Source organism: Ixodes scapularis, unplaced genomic scaffold (assembly GCF_016920785.2).
Source record: "Ixodes scapularis isolate PalLabHiFi unplaced genomic scaffold, ASM1692078v2 PGA_scaffold0__279_contigs__length_252992795, whole genome shotgun sequence".
NCBI lineage: Eukaryota > Metazoa > Arthropoda > Arachnida > Ixodida > Ixodidae > Ixodes > Ixodes scapularis.
In genome coordinates, this window is record NW_024609835.1 from 85,680,737 (window position 1) to 85,700,184 (window position 19,448).

The following is a 19,448-nucleotide window of genomic DNA, read 5'->3' on the forward strand; positions in this document are numbered from 1 at the left end:
CCAGGTACATTGGCTGTCATTGACTTGAATGCCTGTTACCCTTCCTATTTTCATGTGCATTGTAGCTACCCCAATATATTGGCTGCTTGTGTCTTGAATTCCTGTTTTAGTGACTATTTTTGTGTTGTAATCCTTTTGCAAGTAGTAAACAACTATTATTGGAAACACATGGTTTGCCTATTGCCTTCTATTTTATAGAAACAACCTACAATATTGAAGGAGTTATGGGAGGGACAATACAACTGATGGGTGGCACTCTTATATTGCTTTGGGGAACACTTGAATAAAAGAAGCCAATAAATAGAAGGATGCACTGTGATTTTTCTTTATTATTCACATGGGGGCCAGTGATAGAAATACATTAGAGTTACAGCAGCGAACCATCTTGCTGCAGTGCGTCCCTGACTTGTTTCAGTAGCTCCATGTGGTGCTTGTGCACTTCCAAGTGCTCCTTGTGCCTTCTTTCTCTGTTCTTCTCCTTCTCCTCGTGGAGCTCTTTCATCTGTGAGAAAAACTCTGCCATTTGTTGCTGCCTTGTGGTAGTGCTGCTCACACGGTTAGCCCGCCGCCTTCTCCTCCGTGCCTCTGCAGAGGTCTCGGCACGATGCTGATCTGGAGGGGATGTTGGTGACATCTGCTCCACCACTGCTGCTGAGCCTGTGGGGCTGTCAGTTTCTGCGACTGCAGTGGTGCGACCAGTTTCCTTATATATGACTGAGCTTACACCACGCCTCACCTCAGGTTCCAGGCTGTCGTCCATACTTCTGATTCTCGAAAACTCTTCCTCAAACTCCACGGTGCAGCGTGAACTTCCTGATGTCCTGTTCACTTTTTGAGAGTTTTTCTTGCGCTTCAAAAGCGTCTTAAATCTGTTGTCACACTGTAGTGCTGTCCGTGATATGCCCAAAACTGATTGCAGGTCAAGGGCGATTTGTTCAAACATTGCCTTCTTTGTCTTGAACTTCTTCATTGGCCCTATCTCAGGATAATATTTTGAGTAGTAGTCAAGAAGCAGCTTCGACTCCCCTGGAGTCCACTCTGCTGCAAAAAAGAAAAGTTAAGTAAAACTTCTGTGTCTCAACACATAATGTTTCCACATACCTCCTTGCATTTTTGTAGGGTTTTCTTGCGACAGGTTCTGGGTCTGTGGGTCTGCCAAGCAGTCTGCATCGGCAATTAAACGCAGGGTGAATTTACAACTCCTTTTGTCGACAGCTTTTTTTGTGTAGCTACTAAACAGGTACATGAAGATGCAGAGATATGGTGGTCTAAAGCACATTCTGCATGTGTACCATTCTGGTAGGAACTAAAATGCAAGAGCCTAGTAAGCAAACAAAAAACCGCGTTAATCTATCTCGCTTTAGAAAGAGGAGAAATTGTATGTCTGGCACCTGGCTAGATAAACTGCCCTCAAGCAAAAGTACTATGTTCAGATTCAGTATTGCAGAACATGCTTTATGAGAAGCGTCAATGAGTTATTGTTACTTCACAGGAGCGGCCTGAGCAAGTTCACTATACGGGTGGGACACTTCTACAAGAAAAATTTAAAGAATACTTAATAAAGAAGCTGATTGTTGTTCACCTTTACAGGAAAACCAATATGGGACAATACACAAAGATGGAGACTGTCTCCTCAGTGTCCGGTTTTTGTAAAGATGAAAGAAAAAAATACATGCCAGCTTACCGTCTTCAGTATCGTTCAGCATCGCGTAAAGCAATCCTTGGGGCAATGCGGAGGCAGCCATCCCGGACAAGACAAACGAGGGAATGAAACCGGCAGATCGGGAGGTCCCGTTTCAACGCTGGTTCAGGGATCCGGGAGAGCAATTCCCATCGCGCATACCATAGATATCACGGCACGGTTATTGTCAATATCATCGCATATGTACAACAAAACGCCTTCTTCTGTATCTTATGTGTTTCTTCTACGCTTTTGATGGAATCTCGGATGTAACAAATACGTGCTTTGATCAACCGCTTAAAGCACAATTTGTTAGTCACATCTCTCGCTAGATGGCGCGCGCCGCCGCCTCACTCGCGGCGGATTTTGTTCAATGGTCCACCCGTTTATGTTTTGCCCTTGAAGTGACCGCGCCAAGCGCGTTGCACGGCGGAAGGCTTCGCGTTCACTTGGTAGTGCGTCATGCGCTGCACCCGCGCGGTGGCGCGGCCTTGGGGGCAGCATTTTCTCGGTGCTGCGTGCGCCCCAATTGAATGTGACATTAGTATTGTTGCGAAAGGCCCCCGGAGCAGACCTTTCCTATCTAACCCGACCTGCACTGGTGAACGCCTTGAGTAGGGTGCCTACATGTTTCCGCCGCTCCGGAAACATGTAGGCACCCTAGCCTTGAGTATCGTCGCCACGTGGCTCCGGTCAGCTGTGACCGGAAACGAAGAGAAAGGGGACAAGGGGATGCCGTGGCTTTCTACGGAGGACCACCGTGTTGATGTCGACACACCTAGGCGCGAAGCTGAGCCGGACCCTTCTTTCTGGCTGCGATAACGCTGGCCCGAAACGGGGTCAGTCAACGCCGGAACCGGGGGGGGATTACCGGGCGAGGATTCCGGGCGACGGCGCGCCAGCTGCGGGACCTCCGTGAGGATGTGTTCGGTTTGAATCAGGTTTGAATTATCTTCGGACGCCACTTGCGGATAATCGGGCAAAACCCTTTCTCGTGCCACAACGCCGCCTCATAGAGGAATCCGCACTATCTCGGCCAGCGTCGTCTGCCGGGCTGACAGTGGACCCTTTGTTGTCGCCTTCTCGGCGCGGCTTTCGAGGGAGACAGCACCTTGGTGACGGAAGGTGAAGCCCGGCCGCCGCTGCTGGGTGTGCGTGTGTGTGTGCGCGTGATCGGAGGATGAGTGGAGGTGGTGCTTGAACGTGACGTTTGTTGGCAGCTCGGCCACCATTGGCTGCCAGCCGCGAGAGTACTGAACAGCGACCCGACAAAAGGGGCAATCAGGTAGTCGCATGTGTGCTCTCGGACGATATAGATACCTTGTATATATAGTATTAAACAGTGTGAGTCCCAAGAGACCCTCCCGTCTCGTGATGTTCCTGCCGGGAGTCGGCCTGCGGTTCCTGCCTTGGCCTGGCGCTGCTTGAGGCTGCACTTGGGGCTGCATGGCGAACACCTCGGTCCCAACGGCATGCGTGGCTAACAACAGTCTATGCTAAAGTGAGACCAAGTATAGAGTCCCACGTACTACAGGGTGTCCCAAATAGCAGCCAGACTCTTTAAATCGACCGCAAAAAAAAAGGTTTCTTAACCTATCACGCTGCGATTTTGTGCAGCGTTGCCCACAGGCGGTGCATCTTTTCTATAAAATTTGCGAAGAGCGAACTTACCTAAGTAAAAAGTAAAAAAGAGAAAGTCTCAACTCCTATGAAAACGCAGCGAAGCCACCAGTCTTCAAAAAATAGGGTGCCGTTTGGCACGGGAGACCAGAGATGGCGCAAGTGGTCGCGACGCCAACTGCCGCCAACAAACGAGCATACGGCGCCGAAGGCCGGCGTCATTAGCTCACGATCTTCTCGGCTAAAACGCGGCGCGCGTTCCGCAGGCGGCGACAGTCGCAGAACCAAGAACAGGAGCGGTAACAACAAGGAACTGCAAAACAGACGACATAATACCCCCCCACACCCTCCAAAAAAATTTAAAAAAAATCAAAATAACCCGACAATTTTTTTATTTGATTATTTGCCTATTTGTTATGCTTTACGAGTAAGGATGATAAAATCATGCATTGGCGACTGACATCGAAAAAGCACGCTCCGCTTTTGAGTCCAAATATTTCCCCGCGCGTCGGCGAGCAAGCGCGTGCGTGGCCGAGTGCCAAATTCAAATCGGGAAAAGTGTTCTTTTTTTTAATCCGTTCGCAACTATCCGAAGTGCGATAGGCACGTAAATGTTCTCGGGGATTTTAATTGTGTCTGTGCCAGTGAGTATAGAGTAAGCACAGTGCGGTGTCATGATCAGAGTACTGACCTGCTTAGGGAAATACTAGACGAGTGTGGACTTGCAGACGTTGCACAATGTGCGTCAAGCCCGGGCTGTCTTCTGTTTGCGCATTTGCGCATTTTCAGGGAGCCAGCCATGCGCGACTGGATAGCGTGTACGTGTCCCTGGAGCTCGTTACTTGCTGCGAGAATTATAACGTCAATCATATCGCGTTCAGTGATCATTATATAGTTTCGGTACATATAGGAGGAAAAAAAAGTAATTCAATGAAATTTAGCTAGGAATTATGGAAGTTAAACGCGAAGCTGTTGCAAGACGAGATTTTAATGAGACGGTAAAGAACTCTTAGAGGGCATTAGCTGGGGAGAGAAGTGGGAACTTTTTAAACAAGACATCAAAATGAGCGCAATTGAGAGAGCACGAAACCTAAAGCACATCGAAAAAGAGAACGAGCAAAAGCTTCGTTCTAATCTTGGATAGTTACTTAACCTTGAATGCCAGACGCCCGAATTGTTTTGAGATGATATAGCAGATATAAAAAGTAGACTAAAGGCAATAGATACGGAGAGATACTGAGGGACTACAATGAAAGCACGTGTCGAAAGACTATTGGTAAGGGTGGTGCCTACAAAAAGAGCATTGAATGATGAAAGGAAGTATGCGAAGGGGAATGGAAATCGAGGTAATTGTCTGTCAGAGTGTAGTCACACGCAATAAAATATGCGTAAAAAAGGCGTTCATAAACTATTATAGGAACCTTCTCAGCAAAAAGAGTACGAAAATAGACATATTTAAACAAAGATTTCTTCCAACAGTGCCCCGGTAGAGGAGCAGACAAAGCAAAAACTAGAAGAGCCGATCATTATGAATGAAATTCATAAAGCGATTGACGAATTAAAAAAGCAAAACATTTCCAAGCCCGGACGGCATAATTGCGGATTTGTATAAAATGTTTAGCAACCAAGCCGCCCCTTTTTTATTTTACGTGTTTAAGGGGGCCTATACTAAACAACTTTTGCCATTATCCTTTTTGCGCTCGTATACGGTTCTAATACCGAAAAGTGACGACCGTGTTGAGCTTCAGTCAGTGTCAGGATACCAACCAATCACGCTAACGATTGTCGACTACAAGATCCTCATGAAAGTCTTAACCAGGCTTATGCAAGGAGTCATAACTTCGATCGTTGGATCGCATCAGATGTGAGATATTCGTGGCAAGAGTATCGTTACGAACATTCATGTTGCCCGTAGTGCTTCACAGTGTTGCGATTTGATGTTTCACAAAGTGGCAATGCTTCAAATCGACTTTGAAAAAGCGTTCGACCGTGTATAACACGAGGTTATTTTTTGTATCTTACAACATGTAAACGTCGGTGACATCCTCCTAGCTGGAATGCGGATGGCGTATCAGAACTGCTCGACACAGCTTATAGTGAACAAAAGTGTGTCTGAAAGAATACCGGTGTTGTCTTCTGTTCGGCAGTGATGCCCCTTGTCGCCGCTTTTGTTTTCTATTTTCCTGGATCCCTTTTGTTTGACGATTATCCAGAGTGAAAGTGTGGGAGGTTTCAGGTTGCACTCCAGCGAAGTACGACTTCTCACGTATGCTGATGATGTGGCTGTGTTCTGTGAAAACGCAGAAAGTGTGAGCAATATAATAGCCATAACCAAGGAATTTTGTGCGGCCACCAACAGCTCGGTGAATTGGGGGAAGTGCTTTGGGTTTTGGCACAGAGAGTGGGCATCAGCGCCGGTTTTGTTTCAGACCATAAAGTGGTCAACCTCGCCAGTTCGCTCGGTACCTAGGTGTGCCTTTGGAATCTTATCGTAATAGTTACGAATACAGGCGCGAAAAAACTTCAAAGCTTAAAGAAAAAACAACCAAGTGGGGTGGACGTGAATTATCAGTGTTCGCCAGAGCAACGGTCTGCAATTTATTTCTTTTGGCAAAAATTTGGCACGTCAAGCAGGTTCTTCATTGTTCTCGGTTGCATGTAAGTACAAAAAATGCACCGCATTTTTGCAGTCTTGGCGTGGTACTCAGGATGGGAGCGAACCAGCAGAAGTTGTCTGTTTCGCACTTTTCGTTCTGGAGGTGTTAGTTTGTGCCATATATTTCTGCGGCAAATCGTAAACCGTTTATTATTTCTAAGAGACAAATCAGAAGATTTTTTACGGACCTTTTTTCAAGTGGTGTTTTCTCATGAGCTGTCCGAGATTGTGGTTTCTTCAGTTGATGCTGGGTGTTACACTGTCACCGGCTATCTTAAAGAAGTTGTACGTTCGGTAAGGTTTTTGGGTACGCGATTTTCATTTGAATATCTCTCGACAGTTCCCAGAAAGTGCTTGTCAAAACATTTAAGAAAATTTCTGTTTGCAATGCCAATATACCGATCTCTGTATCAGGAGGGCCCAGGGAAAGATGTTCTTTCTCGAGTAAAAAAAATGGTTGTCCCAGCGACTGTGAAGACGTTTTTCTTCAAACTACACACAGGGACGCTCTCAGTTAAAATGTGGATGGAAAAGAAGGGCTTGTTAGTTGCTTGGTCGACACAATGTATTTTGTACAGAAAGCCGGAGTCCATAGAGCACGTCTTCCTGGAATGCTGGGATGGCATCTTCTTTTAGAATGTTCTCCAGCAGACGTTAAAGCTACCGTTGACAGCCCATGGAATCCGGTTTTTGTCTGTAGACTTTGAGGAGGGACTTCCATATGATACATGATGCTTCTGGGCCTGCACGCAATATGGCGGAGTCGAATGGCTGTAAGGCATGCTGATAATGATGCACAGCCAGTTCACAGTTATTTTGTTCAAAATGTGTGCACTCTGAGAGACGTTTATAAGATACACTGTCCCGGGTGTGAGTGGTTGCCACTGTTAGATAATCTGGTAACCTTGAAAGAATTTTATCCGACCGTGGCAGCCGAAGCAAGGTTGACGGGTTGACAACAACACTTTGACCAAGTGTTGTTGTCAGAATACAATAAAGGACAAAAAAAAGCGCGCGTGGCCGAGTGATTACCGCGCTTGACTGTCGCGCGGAAGGTGTAGGTTCGATGCCAGTCAGCGGACTGTCCTTCTATTCCTTCTTTCAGCTTGGCCTTCTCGTAAGTTCGAAAACATTCTCGTCTGATCGAGTTCCGAATGTTCTACGCACCGAAGGTTCTGCGCCGAATGATCCAGAAACCCACGAGGGTGCATAAAGAACTCCGCAGGGAAAGCGGAGTCAGTCTCGCCCCAGCGTACCGTCCTGGTGTTACGCCGCCATCCACGCCCGCGACGCTCTACTGTTATCTTCTGTTTCCTTTTTGTTTTGGGCGCAAGTTCGCCCCATTAAACGTTTAGTTTCTTCAGTTATCATCACCTCATCATTTTTCATTCGTGACAATATCGCCTGCTATTTGACGCCGGCTCTCGGCGCCGTATGTTCATTCGTTGGCGGCAGTTGGCGTCGCAACCGCTTGAGTCATATCTTGTCTCCCATGCCAAACGGCGCCCTATTATTTGAAAACCGGTGGCTTTGCTGCTTTTCTATAGGAGTTAAGCCTTTTTCCTTTTTTCTTTTTTTTTTTTTTTTTACTTTTTCCTCAAGTCTGTGTGCTCTTTGCAAATTTTAGAGAAAAATGCTCTACCTGCAGGCAACTCTGCACAAAATCGTAGCACGATACATTAAGAAGCCGACTTTTGCGGTTAACTTAAAAACCCTGGCCGCTGTTTCAGACACCTTGTAATTCACGCGAACACGATGCAAATTTGAAACCAATTGCGAGAAACGCTTTGTAGAGCCTCTTTAAGAAAGTAAACCTTTATCTGTCACCTGCGTCCGTCCCAAGCTGCTTTGATGTTGCTGTTGTTTTAACCCAATGGCAATCTTTCGGGCGTGCTCCTGGCAGCCCCTCGCCCCTCCCAGGATAATTCACATATATATAATACTAAGCGTGAGCGCACGTGAAGTGAAAAATATTTTGAACAAAAGAACGAAACTCCAGACATCTGCCAAGGAGAAATGAACGCGAAAAAGATACAGATATAGTACAGAGCAACAAGACCATGCACGTTGTGACTCTGAAAAACCCCACCATGACAAGCATACCTTACGCACTACTTTCGCGTGCTTAGTTACCTTCGAACTCGGTTATTCCGGCGATTTTTCAAGCTACCCCACATAATCTGTGTTACTTTAAGGGGGAGCGTAACAGGAGCTACAAGGGCGAGCTCCGGGATTTCAACTTCCCTGCCGAGCACGCACGCCTGTGCAGTGCAAGCCCTGTTCAGGGCCCCATCCTAGCGTTGTAGCATTGGCTGCGTCTGGACTCAAGATGAAATTAAATGTAACTATATTTTTCTGAACCCCCTGGGCTTTACCTTTTACCGGTATGCTATTTGGCGAAAATAATTCCTGGAGAAGAGGAACAAAAGACAAACACAAATCTCCAAACACCGCTAGGAGACTGGTGCGCGATCGAGAAAATCCGCCTGGTCCGGGTATCGAACCCGGGACCTCCCGATTCCCCGTGCAGCGCTTTACCAACAGCACTAACCAGCGGTCACCAGCTGAAAGGCAGTGGAAAAGGTTGATTGGTGTAGGTTAGGATGGCAGTATTATAAAACGGCAATAAGAATATTGTTTATTAAAGGCAGGAGAGAAACCGAACAGAAATCAATGAGCCCCTTTGCTGTAATCCCATATTTTCATGACATCTCTCACAACCCGAAGGCATGTGCGAGGCAGTTTCGAGTAGACACGGTCTTTAGTTCAAATTTTAGGTTGAGTAAATTGACGCCATTTTTGGGCAGGTGTGAGTGAGTGCAAAAAGGCTCATTGGGAAAAATTAGTATGTTGCTAGACTGGTGTTGTGTAAGAGATACCATTAGATTGTGAATTTAAGTATGTAGGACAGCCGTGACGCTGCATCCATGACAGATTAAATGAACATAAAAGGAATGCAAAGACCAATGCACAAAACTCGGAAATGGCAAAACATATTCATGAATGTAACAAATGCACGGCGCTCAGGTCGGAGACGGAAATAATACACAAAGAGAGGAACGATGTAAAAGAGAGTAGTAAGGGAGACCGTGCGGATAAAGTCTCTAGGCAATTGCATAATTCAGGCTTCACTACAATTTGGAAGCAATTCGAAAAGCTTTCTAAATATGTAAAAAGGGGAAAAAAGGAAAAAAATGTATCTTTATTTTTATTTATATATTTATATATAGATATATATAGATATATATATATATATATTTTTTTTTTTTTGGGGGGGGGGGGGGTATTTGGTTTGTTTGAAGTGCAACGCTGCTTGTGTGTGTGTGTGTGTGTTTTTTAAACCTGAAAAACGTCTTTGTTATGTTTGGATTTCTACGTGTGTTGGCCCATATACCGTTTCGGTGTTCCTTTTTGTTTTTTGTATGTGGAGATGCCGTTTTATGATTCAGAAGTATGAACTGTGTTTAGAATAGTATGGGAAGAGATCCTTTTGTTCAAGTTTGAACGTGGATGGATGTTGCCTTATCGCGTCGACCTGTAAAGCTTGTCAACGTTCTCACATTGTGTGATCGAGACTGTGTCACTTGAACTGTATAGACTTCGTCCTTTTGTGTTGTTGGAGTAAGATGTTGTGGTTGTTGGAGAGAGATTGAGACTGTATAAGGAGGTGGACTAAATAAGCGAGTTAGCTGAGTTTGAGACGTCGTCCAGTCTATTTTCCCTCTCTTATACGTTTTGATGTTTCTTCTCTACCCCAGTCTCAGGTTAATTCAACATGGCTGGCATTCAAGGTTATAATTGTGATGCAATTAAATGCAAAGGTGCAAGCGAGCTGGACAAGAATTACGAAAATATTCCCTGGAGAAGGGATGATTTCTTCATTTTTGCCCAGCTCGCTTGCACTTTTGCATTTAATAACATTATAATCATAACCTTAAAATGAAAGCCTTTCACTTTTGTTGGTGTTAGACTAATGGCAGCTGATAAAAACCTGTTTCCCCTACTGACGTTTAACCCGTGGTTAGTCCAGTTAATAGAGCGCCTTACTGGATATGGAGAGGTCCCGGGTTCGATACCCGGACCAGGCGGATTTTTTCGGGCGCGCCAGAGCTCTGTTTTGAGATTTGTGTTTGTGCTTTGTCCCTCTTGTTTCCCTTCTCTAGGGATTATTTTCGTCATTATTGTCCAGCTCGCTTGCACCTTAGCACTTAATTACATTATAATGCTATTTAGCACCGCGAAATTCGGAATGGTGATTGTGAAATCGGCAAATAAAAATGGTGCCAAAACAATCATACAAACAATATTATCTAAACCCTGAGGTTTTAGGTTATAATAATTTCTAAACCCCCCCCCCCCCCCCCCCCCCCCCCCAGCTCGACCACATACATTCCTTCCTTACAATTCAAATATTCCCGCGCTTTTCAGTCTCGTGAGTTCAGTATCAGGAGGCCTCACTCGTGTAGCAGGCAGTCAAAACAATTATATATGCCGAGTATTTGTTTCGTGCTGTAGCGTAAGGTGCTAAAGCAAACTTCCAAAGCATTTTTTTTTTTGACACCATAAATCTGTTTGTTATAAGTTTAGTAATCTCTGGCGTCATGTTTTTATTGTTTCCATTACAAACCTCCTTTTTGAAGAAAAAAAAAAACACGATAAGGACGATGATTGTAGATATAACTCGGCGAGAAAAAATATATTTTGGCGTAATACTTGAGATACTATTTCAGTGATGTTTGTTGGGGTGTCTAAAAAATTTCAGGCAAATTGGGGACCAAAAATTTCAGGCAAATCGGGGACCTTTTCAAGTGTTTTTCCCACTCTTGATTTTTTTTCAATATGTTCCGCGTTTTATATGTTTTTAAATTTTTTTTAATATATTTTGCGTTCGATTTCCTTTTCGAAACGTTAAAAACTTCATATTCTCGTCATATAATGCTATGTTCTCGCTACTGACGCAACATGTCGATATTTCGTAACATACTTGAACATAAGCGCAACAATTCGTAGCAATTTCGTTCTGACTGCCAACTGAGAAAGATCACAACTCGCACAACTGAGGCTAACTTTGTGAGCGATGGTGTTAAAGGGTGGTCAACTTTTACGCCAGTCAGCGATACGACCGATACGTATTTGTCACGGGACTTCCGGTCACGGGACTTCCGGTCACGCGGCGTCCGGCCTCCCCGCTGGACCATATACACCTTTCCAAAAAACGCTCCTAGGCCGCCGCCATGTTGCTGATGCTGATGCGGTGGGTGCGAGTCTCGCGCCCTCTATCAGCTAGAAAGTTTCTGCCACTCTCTGGGACTGTGAAGACCCGCTCAGCGCGGTTCTCAACGTACATTTTTGCGGTTTTGCATTCGACGTTTTCTCGCTCCTCTTGAAAGTTTCCACTCAATTTTTTTTATGCGTGCTGCGTACCCTTTTTGTGTTATCTTCCACTGTGAGAAATAAGGCTGGTAAGTGCCTGCCATTCAACCTTTTCTGCTTGACATTCACGGGAAACGAAGGAGGTGAAGGACGTCGAACGACCCTCGACGCGATTTTGCGAACATTGTTCTCCCCCCTCCCAGAGATAATCCGCGTAGGATCCTCAGTCATCTCCAAAAATAGTTGTCCGGGTTGGGGTGAGAAACGGGTCAGTCGCGTTTGTTTCTTTGCCTGGGTGCGGTTGTGAAAAAAGGAAGCTCTCCCCAAAACGCGCCCCAAAACGAAGTCATCTCGGATTCCGTCCGATCGTCAAGATGTGACTGTCGTCGACTGTGACTGTGTTATTTGAGATCTTTCTCAAATAAATTATTTTCGGATAACGCTGCATTGTGTGGTACGTACGATATATTGTTCGGATGTTAACACTTCCTCAATTGTATGTCGGTGTCCTGTCCATCGGTAAACACGTTATTTGTGAGCGTGAAAAATGCATGTCTTTCGGCCCTCTTCTGTTGCAATTTATTTTTGACAGCAAAGCGCTTTGTCGTTTCACATGCGGCGAATCTTGCGGCGCCGTCAAAACTTATCGTAAGAAAAAACTATACATTCCAGTCGCATTCGTTCTGTCGCGCGCGTACCCAACAAAAATAGTTTACAGCTTTTTTTTTTTTCTTGCTTTTTTTGTTTTTTCAAATGTGGCACAATGCTTTCTCAATGTCCTCGGGAACATACATGTACCGTGAAACACAAAATATAGCGGGAAAACACGAGAATTTAGCCGCCAGCAGTGTTTGAAACTGCGCCTACGCAGGCTGCGCCTGTTGAAATCACAGTCCACTGGGTTAGGGTTAGGAGGGACGCCGGCGAGAGTCTAGCCTCAAACTCAGTGACTGGGCTCAAAACGGTTTTTTGCCCCTGGGGTCGAGTGTTTTTTGGAAAGGTGTATACTATGCCAATGCCTCTTCTATTCCTTCAGTGCATTCAGAAGGGGGTGAAAGCAAAGGGGCGAAGCCGACGTTGCTTTAGGACAACGTTTTGCCATCAGGCACCGCTGCTCTATTAGGGTCAGTGCAGGCTTGTACAAGATACTCACTAAAAGTATTTAAGTTAAGTTACTGAGTACCACCAAAAATAATAACTGAGTCGAGTACTAAATACTCAAATTTGTAAAGTAATTGAGTAAAGTACAAAATACAAAAAAAAAGTGACTCGTTACTTTCAAGATACTCTCAAGTTACAATTTTCTCTGCAATTCAATGCCAAGCACAACCGAAGTCAGAAAAAAAATTCTTCGTCCCAGCTACTATGGAATCTCCTGGAAATCTCTTAGCTAGACTTTGGCTGCCACTCAGGCTTCTAGCAGGTCCCAAGTAACTACGAATGAAACAAAAATAAAAGTGTTTTTCTTTTATACCCTTGCTATGGCGAGGACATAGGCGAGGCCAGCACGGGGCCCGTTCGCCTGCGAATGGAGTTTCCACACCGAGGCTGGCCTCCAACGCTCCCCTTGTGTCCGGTGTTCATTTCCGCTTCCCCCGTCAGTGCACTGGAGGTGCCGTGCAGTCAGGGGTCGGGGAGTCCAGGCCAGGGGAGAGCGGGCGCCACGGTGCTGGGCGCCGGCGGTCATTCGTGCTAGCGAAGACTATAATAGAGAGTTTTAGTAGATCGTTTTTTTCGCCCCGATAACGACACCCGATAACGATACGACGCATGCCCAAGACCGCCGGAGGGGAGAGGAGGTATCGGTATCGGGGCGAAAAAACGATCTGCTAAAACTCTCTAATAGCGCGAGTTTTAGTAGACCGTGTTTCCCCCTCCGCTAAGCCCCTCCGCTACCCGGAACTCAACAGCCAAGGTCATCGGCACGCAGGCCCAGTGGTGGTTTTTTTCGTAGGGGAGGGTTAGCGGAGAGGGAAACATGGTCTACTAAAACTCGCTAATGCTGCGTACGCCGCGAGCGATGGGCCACCGAATGGGAGCCGTGTAGTCGCGTTTTACGAGTCTTGTGTGCGAAGAGAGCCTAGTGGAACGAACGAGCGGTGTGTGCGACTGCGTGCGGATGCAAAGGCATTTCTAAAGCTGGAAGGGTTTCTTTTATATGCTTTCACTTTATAACATAGAAAAAATAAACTCCGGTTTACTGTCCACTCTCACCAGACACATGTAGACCCCAATCTTTCTCCGACACAAGAGCCCTCCCTCTGACTTGTAGCCTTGTGCACATCTTATGCCTTTACTCGCATTCCCTTCTGCTTCGGAATCTCTGTTGCTCTTGGGCTTGGCCACAAACAAATTGTAAGAAAATGTGCTTTGACGTTTTTTCCAGTTAGAAGACATGACACACGTCCACTTGGCTTGAGGCTGCGACAACTGCTTCTCTGTGTCACGTCTTTCAGCAGAAGCACGCAAGTGCACTCTATTACCTGGCACGAAATGTATCTGCAATGGCAGGGCACCTAGCCAAAATACCTGGAGCCCGATATTTTCCCATCTTCCCGTTTCTAAAGAAAATAAAAAGTAGGAAGTAACTTAAAAGTAACTTTAAAATGAGTACAAGTACTTGAAAAAAGTATTTAAGTTAGAGTACTAAATACTGACGTTCGAAGGTATTTGCAAGATACCAATTTACTCACAAAAGTATTTAAGATAAAGTAACTTCAATAGAGCATTTAAGTTACGTACATGTCTGGGTCAAGGTCACTTCATAGGGGCACCGCTTCAAATAGGGCGCAGGATCGTCTTCAGAGAACCAGAGGGAATACCCACCATTGGCGGGACCTGGGACAGACTACCCCCTGTGTTCGAAAGCTCGCCGAACAATTGGTTTGACGGAGACTTCCACCACCCCTCAGCAGCCCCTGCTTTCCCAGCTCCGAGTACAACTGCTCAGACAAACATACCTTTATCAGTGCCAGATCTCCGGCCAAGCTTCTCGATTAACGGGAATTTTCGTTGACCCCCTCTGCTCTTCCGTGACTGGAGTTGCTAGACTTCGTGCAACAAGTAGTCCAAGAGGTCGAAGTATTGGAAAATCAGAAGTGATAGAAAGGCCCCGAGCGGCAGCGCAAGAAGCAGTCGATCACGCTTACGTTCTGAAAGGGAGATCAACAACGAACAAGCGAAAACAAGGAGATGTTGTGGTAGGTTTTTTTTTTTTTTTTTTTAATATAGATGGTGCGCAGCGCCAACGAAAGTGGCTTGAATTGTACACGGCTTTCCCTTACAAAGCTCGTAACCCATCTTGTGGGACATGGAAGAACCATCTATAGATTCAGGCTGGCGCTAAACTGGGTGCGATCAAGTTGAAGGAGAGAGGCGAAGGGGAGGCGTATGACTGCTTTGGTAAAGTCCGGGACCAGTATGACTTCAGACATGCGGGAACTGCCGGGAGCACATGTGGGTATACGGAAAGATAGGTAACGTGCTGACAGCCGTCTGCATCATTTATCTTTTTGTGGGAAGCAATCGCCAAGAAGAGAATAACAACAACACAACCTGTATAAAGGTCTCTCTGGGCTGATAATGAAAGACTTTAACCCTTGGTTGCATACTTCAAAAACGTCCATGCAAATCATAAGATTTTGCGTTTTTGCAACCATTGGTATTGAGTTGAGACCCAGGAGTTTTTTCTTAGCTTTCAGGAATGTTGTATATTAATTACAGAACATCCACTACAGTGGACAGCATGCACTGGGGGCACAAGATCCCTTTGGTCCCCTGACCATGACTTTAGTTTTTTTGTTGTTTCTTTTTAACTCGGCGTCTTCTTTTTGCCTAATTTTTGAGAGTTTAAGAACAACCTAGATCTGTAAATTGTTTGAAAGGTTCCTTAACCGCATTCTATTCTAGTTCTTGCTTTTATAAAATATGATTAAAGCAGGAGCATCCCTGTCGCGATGCCTTCATGGGAGCAAGGTAAATGCAGGAAATATTAGAAAATATGCAGACTAATGAACCGTACTTATCGACTCAGGCAAAGCTTACGAAGCCTTGGAAAAGGAAAGTTTTGGGGATGCGGGGTTGAAACTCCGTGTCTCTGACCGGCTTCGTAACTCTTCCTCCACTCCATCAGTACGGTTTATTTTTCTCCATAGTTTCAAATATTTTCTCTTTGGCGTTGGTGGTCAAAGTGACATGCAGACACCATAAAATCATAATATATGATTTTATATACAATGTCTAGCTAACAATTTACTACGAATATATCTCTTTTTATTCGCTTTCTCCTCGGTTTTTGTCATCAGTAAATAAATTTAAAATGATGTATTTAGAACAACGCAATTCATATGACAACTAAACGACACAAAAAGATGCGAGCAAACGAAAGGCAAGGTGAAGCAAAATAGGATAGACGAACTAGTATACACCTTATTAATTTGACCACGCCAAGGCCGACAAAGTCCCGTCGCAACATATGCCGTATGTTTATAACTGTTTTGGCGGCTGTGAACACCCAGTGTTTTTTGCCCCGCCTCTGCTTGGCATGCGCGGTGACAGGAGAGTCATCAGGGTAACACGGAGCTGACGGCGAATGGAGGTCTTGGCAGTCCGGAAGTTCTGGCGCAGCTAACGGCGGCCGAGGTACACCATCTCAAAACTGTCAGCGACATCTTGGCGGAAGATGCCGAAGAAAATGATAAATTGCCTTCGGTTTAGGGGTCGAACCGCTGGCAGGATGCTTGGTTTTCCCAAATACCTTTTCGGAGCTAAGATATTCGTTCTCCGTGAGTGTTTACTTGCATGAAGTCTGCGTCGCTAGTGAAATGGCCTGATGGAGATACGCCACGAACGATACTCTGTCCCGGCTGCAGCAATATGCCGGCGACTCTGTCGCCTGATGAAACCCTACTTATACCTGTGTCGCATGACAGGTGTAGATATGATACATGTGCTTTTTGGGCGGCGCAAAAAAAGCTCAACGGAGAAACGCTCACCGGAGAATAGCTCACCGGAGAAACGCTCACTGGAGAAAAGCTCACCGCAAAACTGGCAGATGCGGAAAAAAGCTCACCGGAATTCGAGCGAATACAAAAAAAAGCTCACCGATTTCTTTTTTTTTTTGCTTAGTTTAACGAATTGTGCGTCACACGTGACAATTTAACCCAATTAGAATTCGTTACTTCATTAAAACTAATTGTCCTATTTTTTGTAATATTCTTGACGTTCATTCGGCCCATTTACTAATTCATCAGAAATTATTAATCAGCCATTTTGTATATTAATGACGCCCCAAGGTATAAAATCACATCTGACACCCGTAAAAATACATTTCATTGACACCTTGACAGTGCGCCGTTGGCAGCTCTGTCAGGTAAAGAGGTTTTTTTTTTTTTTGTTGCGAGCTAATATAAAGAGCGGTGTATGAACCGTTTTCCTATTAGCGTTTTTCACTATAAACCTTTAGTTGCGAGAACAGCTACGTCCTGTCGTTTTTGTTCTCTTCACTCCGTATTTGTCGTTTGAGCGGTTTTCATCATGCACATAGGCCTGTTCACACATGCAGCGGAGCGCTACAAGCATAGCACTTACCTCGCGCTAAGCGCGTGCTGACGGGAGCGTTCACCAGCTTTGTATCCCACCGTCAAAACTGTTGCTCATGGCTGACGATAAGCAGCTGATGGCACGTGAGGAGCGCTACATCAGCGCTTCGCTGCATGTGAGAACCGGCCTTAACGTTTACCAACTCGCACAATTCGCTACCTTACAGAAGACCAGTTCTTATATAGGTCATGAGTAACAACGGTGACAGTGTGCAGCTCTGAAGGTCATGGGTGGCTCGCCGTAGAAGGGCACTGTCACACATAGACAACGTGTGAAAACACCAGCACGAACGGCTAGAAAACGTGCTTGTCCATGGAAGAAAGAAACCTCGATATCCTACTGACCGTTCTATCCTGTTTTTAAAGGTTAAAAAGCTTCAAAAAGAATTTCAGGCACCGCGTTTTTGCGCACGCACTTTCGGATTTTCGGCAATTCCAGTTTTGCTTTTTAGGTTTCAGGAAGATATCATTAGGTTTTCGAACTTTTTCCTGTTCTTCAAGTTCATAAAGTTTTCAGTTAGGCTTTCGTTGCCACATCGTATACCACAGAAAACACACGCACGCAATTATTAATTTAAGAGGAATATAGCCAATAAGCTTACCAAATATCACAAAAAATGACATTTTCTTTTTTACAAAGCTGACGAATTTTAATGATAATAAATTGAGATATTGCACAGAGGATCCAACAGCCTTCATATGAAAAGAAGAAAAATAAAATCGGTAAGCTTTTCTCCGCAATACGCTCAATGGTAGGTGAGCTTTTCTCCGCACCCGCCGGTTTTGCGATGAGCATTTCTCTGGGATTCGTGCTTTTTCCTAAACCGCGAAAGGCAGTCTTGACCCTCCCACGAGGATTGTGAGCAGACCGAGCAAGATAAACCAAGCATCTGCATAATGCAGCAAAAAGTTGTCCTTAAATATAGTAGTGAGTGACATCTCCCACGGCCCTCTGTGGTGCATCTCCCGGCCGCCCAGTGGTGCTAGCAGGCAACTATGTGGCAGTGCCAATGTCACTAGAAGCATTTAGGTTTGTTCACACGGTTACGATCGAGTGCGACTGCAACCACTTGCGTCTCGTTAAGACTGCTAGCGTCCAGCTGTTGCTATGGCGACACTTACGACGAGCCAATAGGGACCTGCTGTGCTGCACGACGCAACGCAGCGCAATGCAGTCGACGCAAATGTGCGAACCAGCCTTTTCGTGTTTCAGTTGCAGAGCTTCTTCCCAACGTTTTTCATCCGAGCCGGACACTTTCTCGCTCCAGCCCAATGGGCGACGCGAGCGCCACGCGTGGCTGGCGTGGCACTGGCACTAAGAGCGCGGTGGGCGCCTATGGTTTTGTCAGCTCCGCGTTTCTTCCTGGTGGATGCTCTGGGACTGTACCAGTTGCGACCTTCACCCGCGCGTGGGCGCAAACAGAAAAACTTGTAGTTTTTTTTTTTTTTTAATTTCCGCATCGTGGAACCTTCCACGCGGTGAAGGCCGGTTCACACAGGAACATTTTCCTACGTTACGTTACGACCACTTACGTCGCGAGTCACCGGGACATTTGTGCTTTGAAAGAGGCGTGGCGACCGGTTTAAGGAGCAGCTTTGCACGCGACATACGAAGCACGAATGTCACGGTGACTCCTCACGTGACGTAAGAAACCGTAAGCAAACGCCCCTGTGTGAACCGTCATTAATTCTGCAATGTCACTGCCTGTACTTTGTTAGTAAACTACCAGAACGGGCATCTTTCAGCCGTGCCCGAATCTCCAATCAGGTCGTCCATCGAAGACGCGTTGCCTCACGAACTCACGGCGATCGCAGCGAGACAGTTCTGCTTTCATCGGGGAGTGTAGATCGCCACTGCACTTTTGAGTTATTTCTAACGTCTAGGTTGTCCGGGCGATGAGACGCGCTGTGCCGGTCTCTGAAAGCCGCTCCCGGCTCCACTCCCGTCGAGATTGGCTCTAAAAGCCGCTCTTTGATGTTAACGACCCTCCCGGTCTTAGTTTATTTCTTTACTTTAGATCTCCCACTTTTGTTCGACGTCTTTACTCGCTAAGAGCTGTGTGTGAGCGTATGTGTGCGTGTGTGGGCGCGAGTGTGCGCGCGTGTGTATATATACGTATGTGTGTGCGCGTGTGTTTGCGCGCGCCTGTGTGCGTACGTGTTTGCCCGCGCCTTTGTGTGTGCGCGTGCGTGCACGGGCGTATGTGTGCGCGCGTGTGTGCATGTGTGTGTGAGCGCGCGTGTGTGTGGGTGTCTGTTTGTGTGTGTGTTTAAGTTTTTTTCCTCTTTTCCTGATACACCGGCGTAGGGCGTGTGAAACGCCTTTGCTTCTAAAGGAATTCTTACTTATCTAATGCTTCTGTAATGCACTCTCAAATTTACATCAAAGTTCGACCGAAACGAAACACTGCGCCGCTGACTTCGTACGTGCCGATCCACACCGTTTATCTGACACACACATAACATATCCAAACGCGCAAATGTCGATGCGTTAAAAAGGTAAATAAATTAAGCTAGG

At 45.8% G+C, this 19,448-nt stretch overlaps 2 protein-coding genes across 2 annotated transcripts in view; one reads left to right on the plus strand and one right to left on the minus strand.

The window, feature by feature from the left end:
• LOC115316492 (neuronal acetylcholine receptor subunit alpha-10) overlaps positions 1–19,448 on the plus strand; it is a 686,776-nt gene that overhangs the window by 325,311 nt on the left and 342,017 nt on the right. The gene's annotated exons all lie outside the window — the stretch shown is intronic.
• LOC115312242 lies at positions 368–2,048 on the minus strand. The gene is made up of 2 exons (XM_029971134.4): positions 1,102–2,048; positions 368–1,041 (listed from the first exon to the last, which is right to left on the minus strand). Exons 1-2 carry the CDS (start codon positions 1,277–1,279, stop codon positions 368–370), a joined length of 852 nt encoding a protein of 283 aa, XP_029826994.2. The 5' UTR covers positions 1,280–2,048.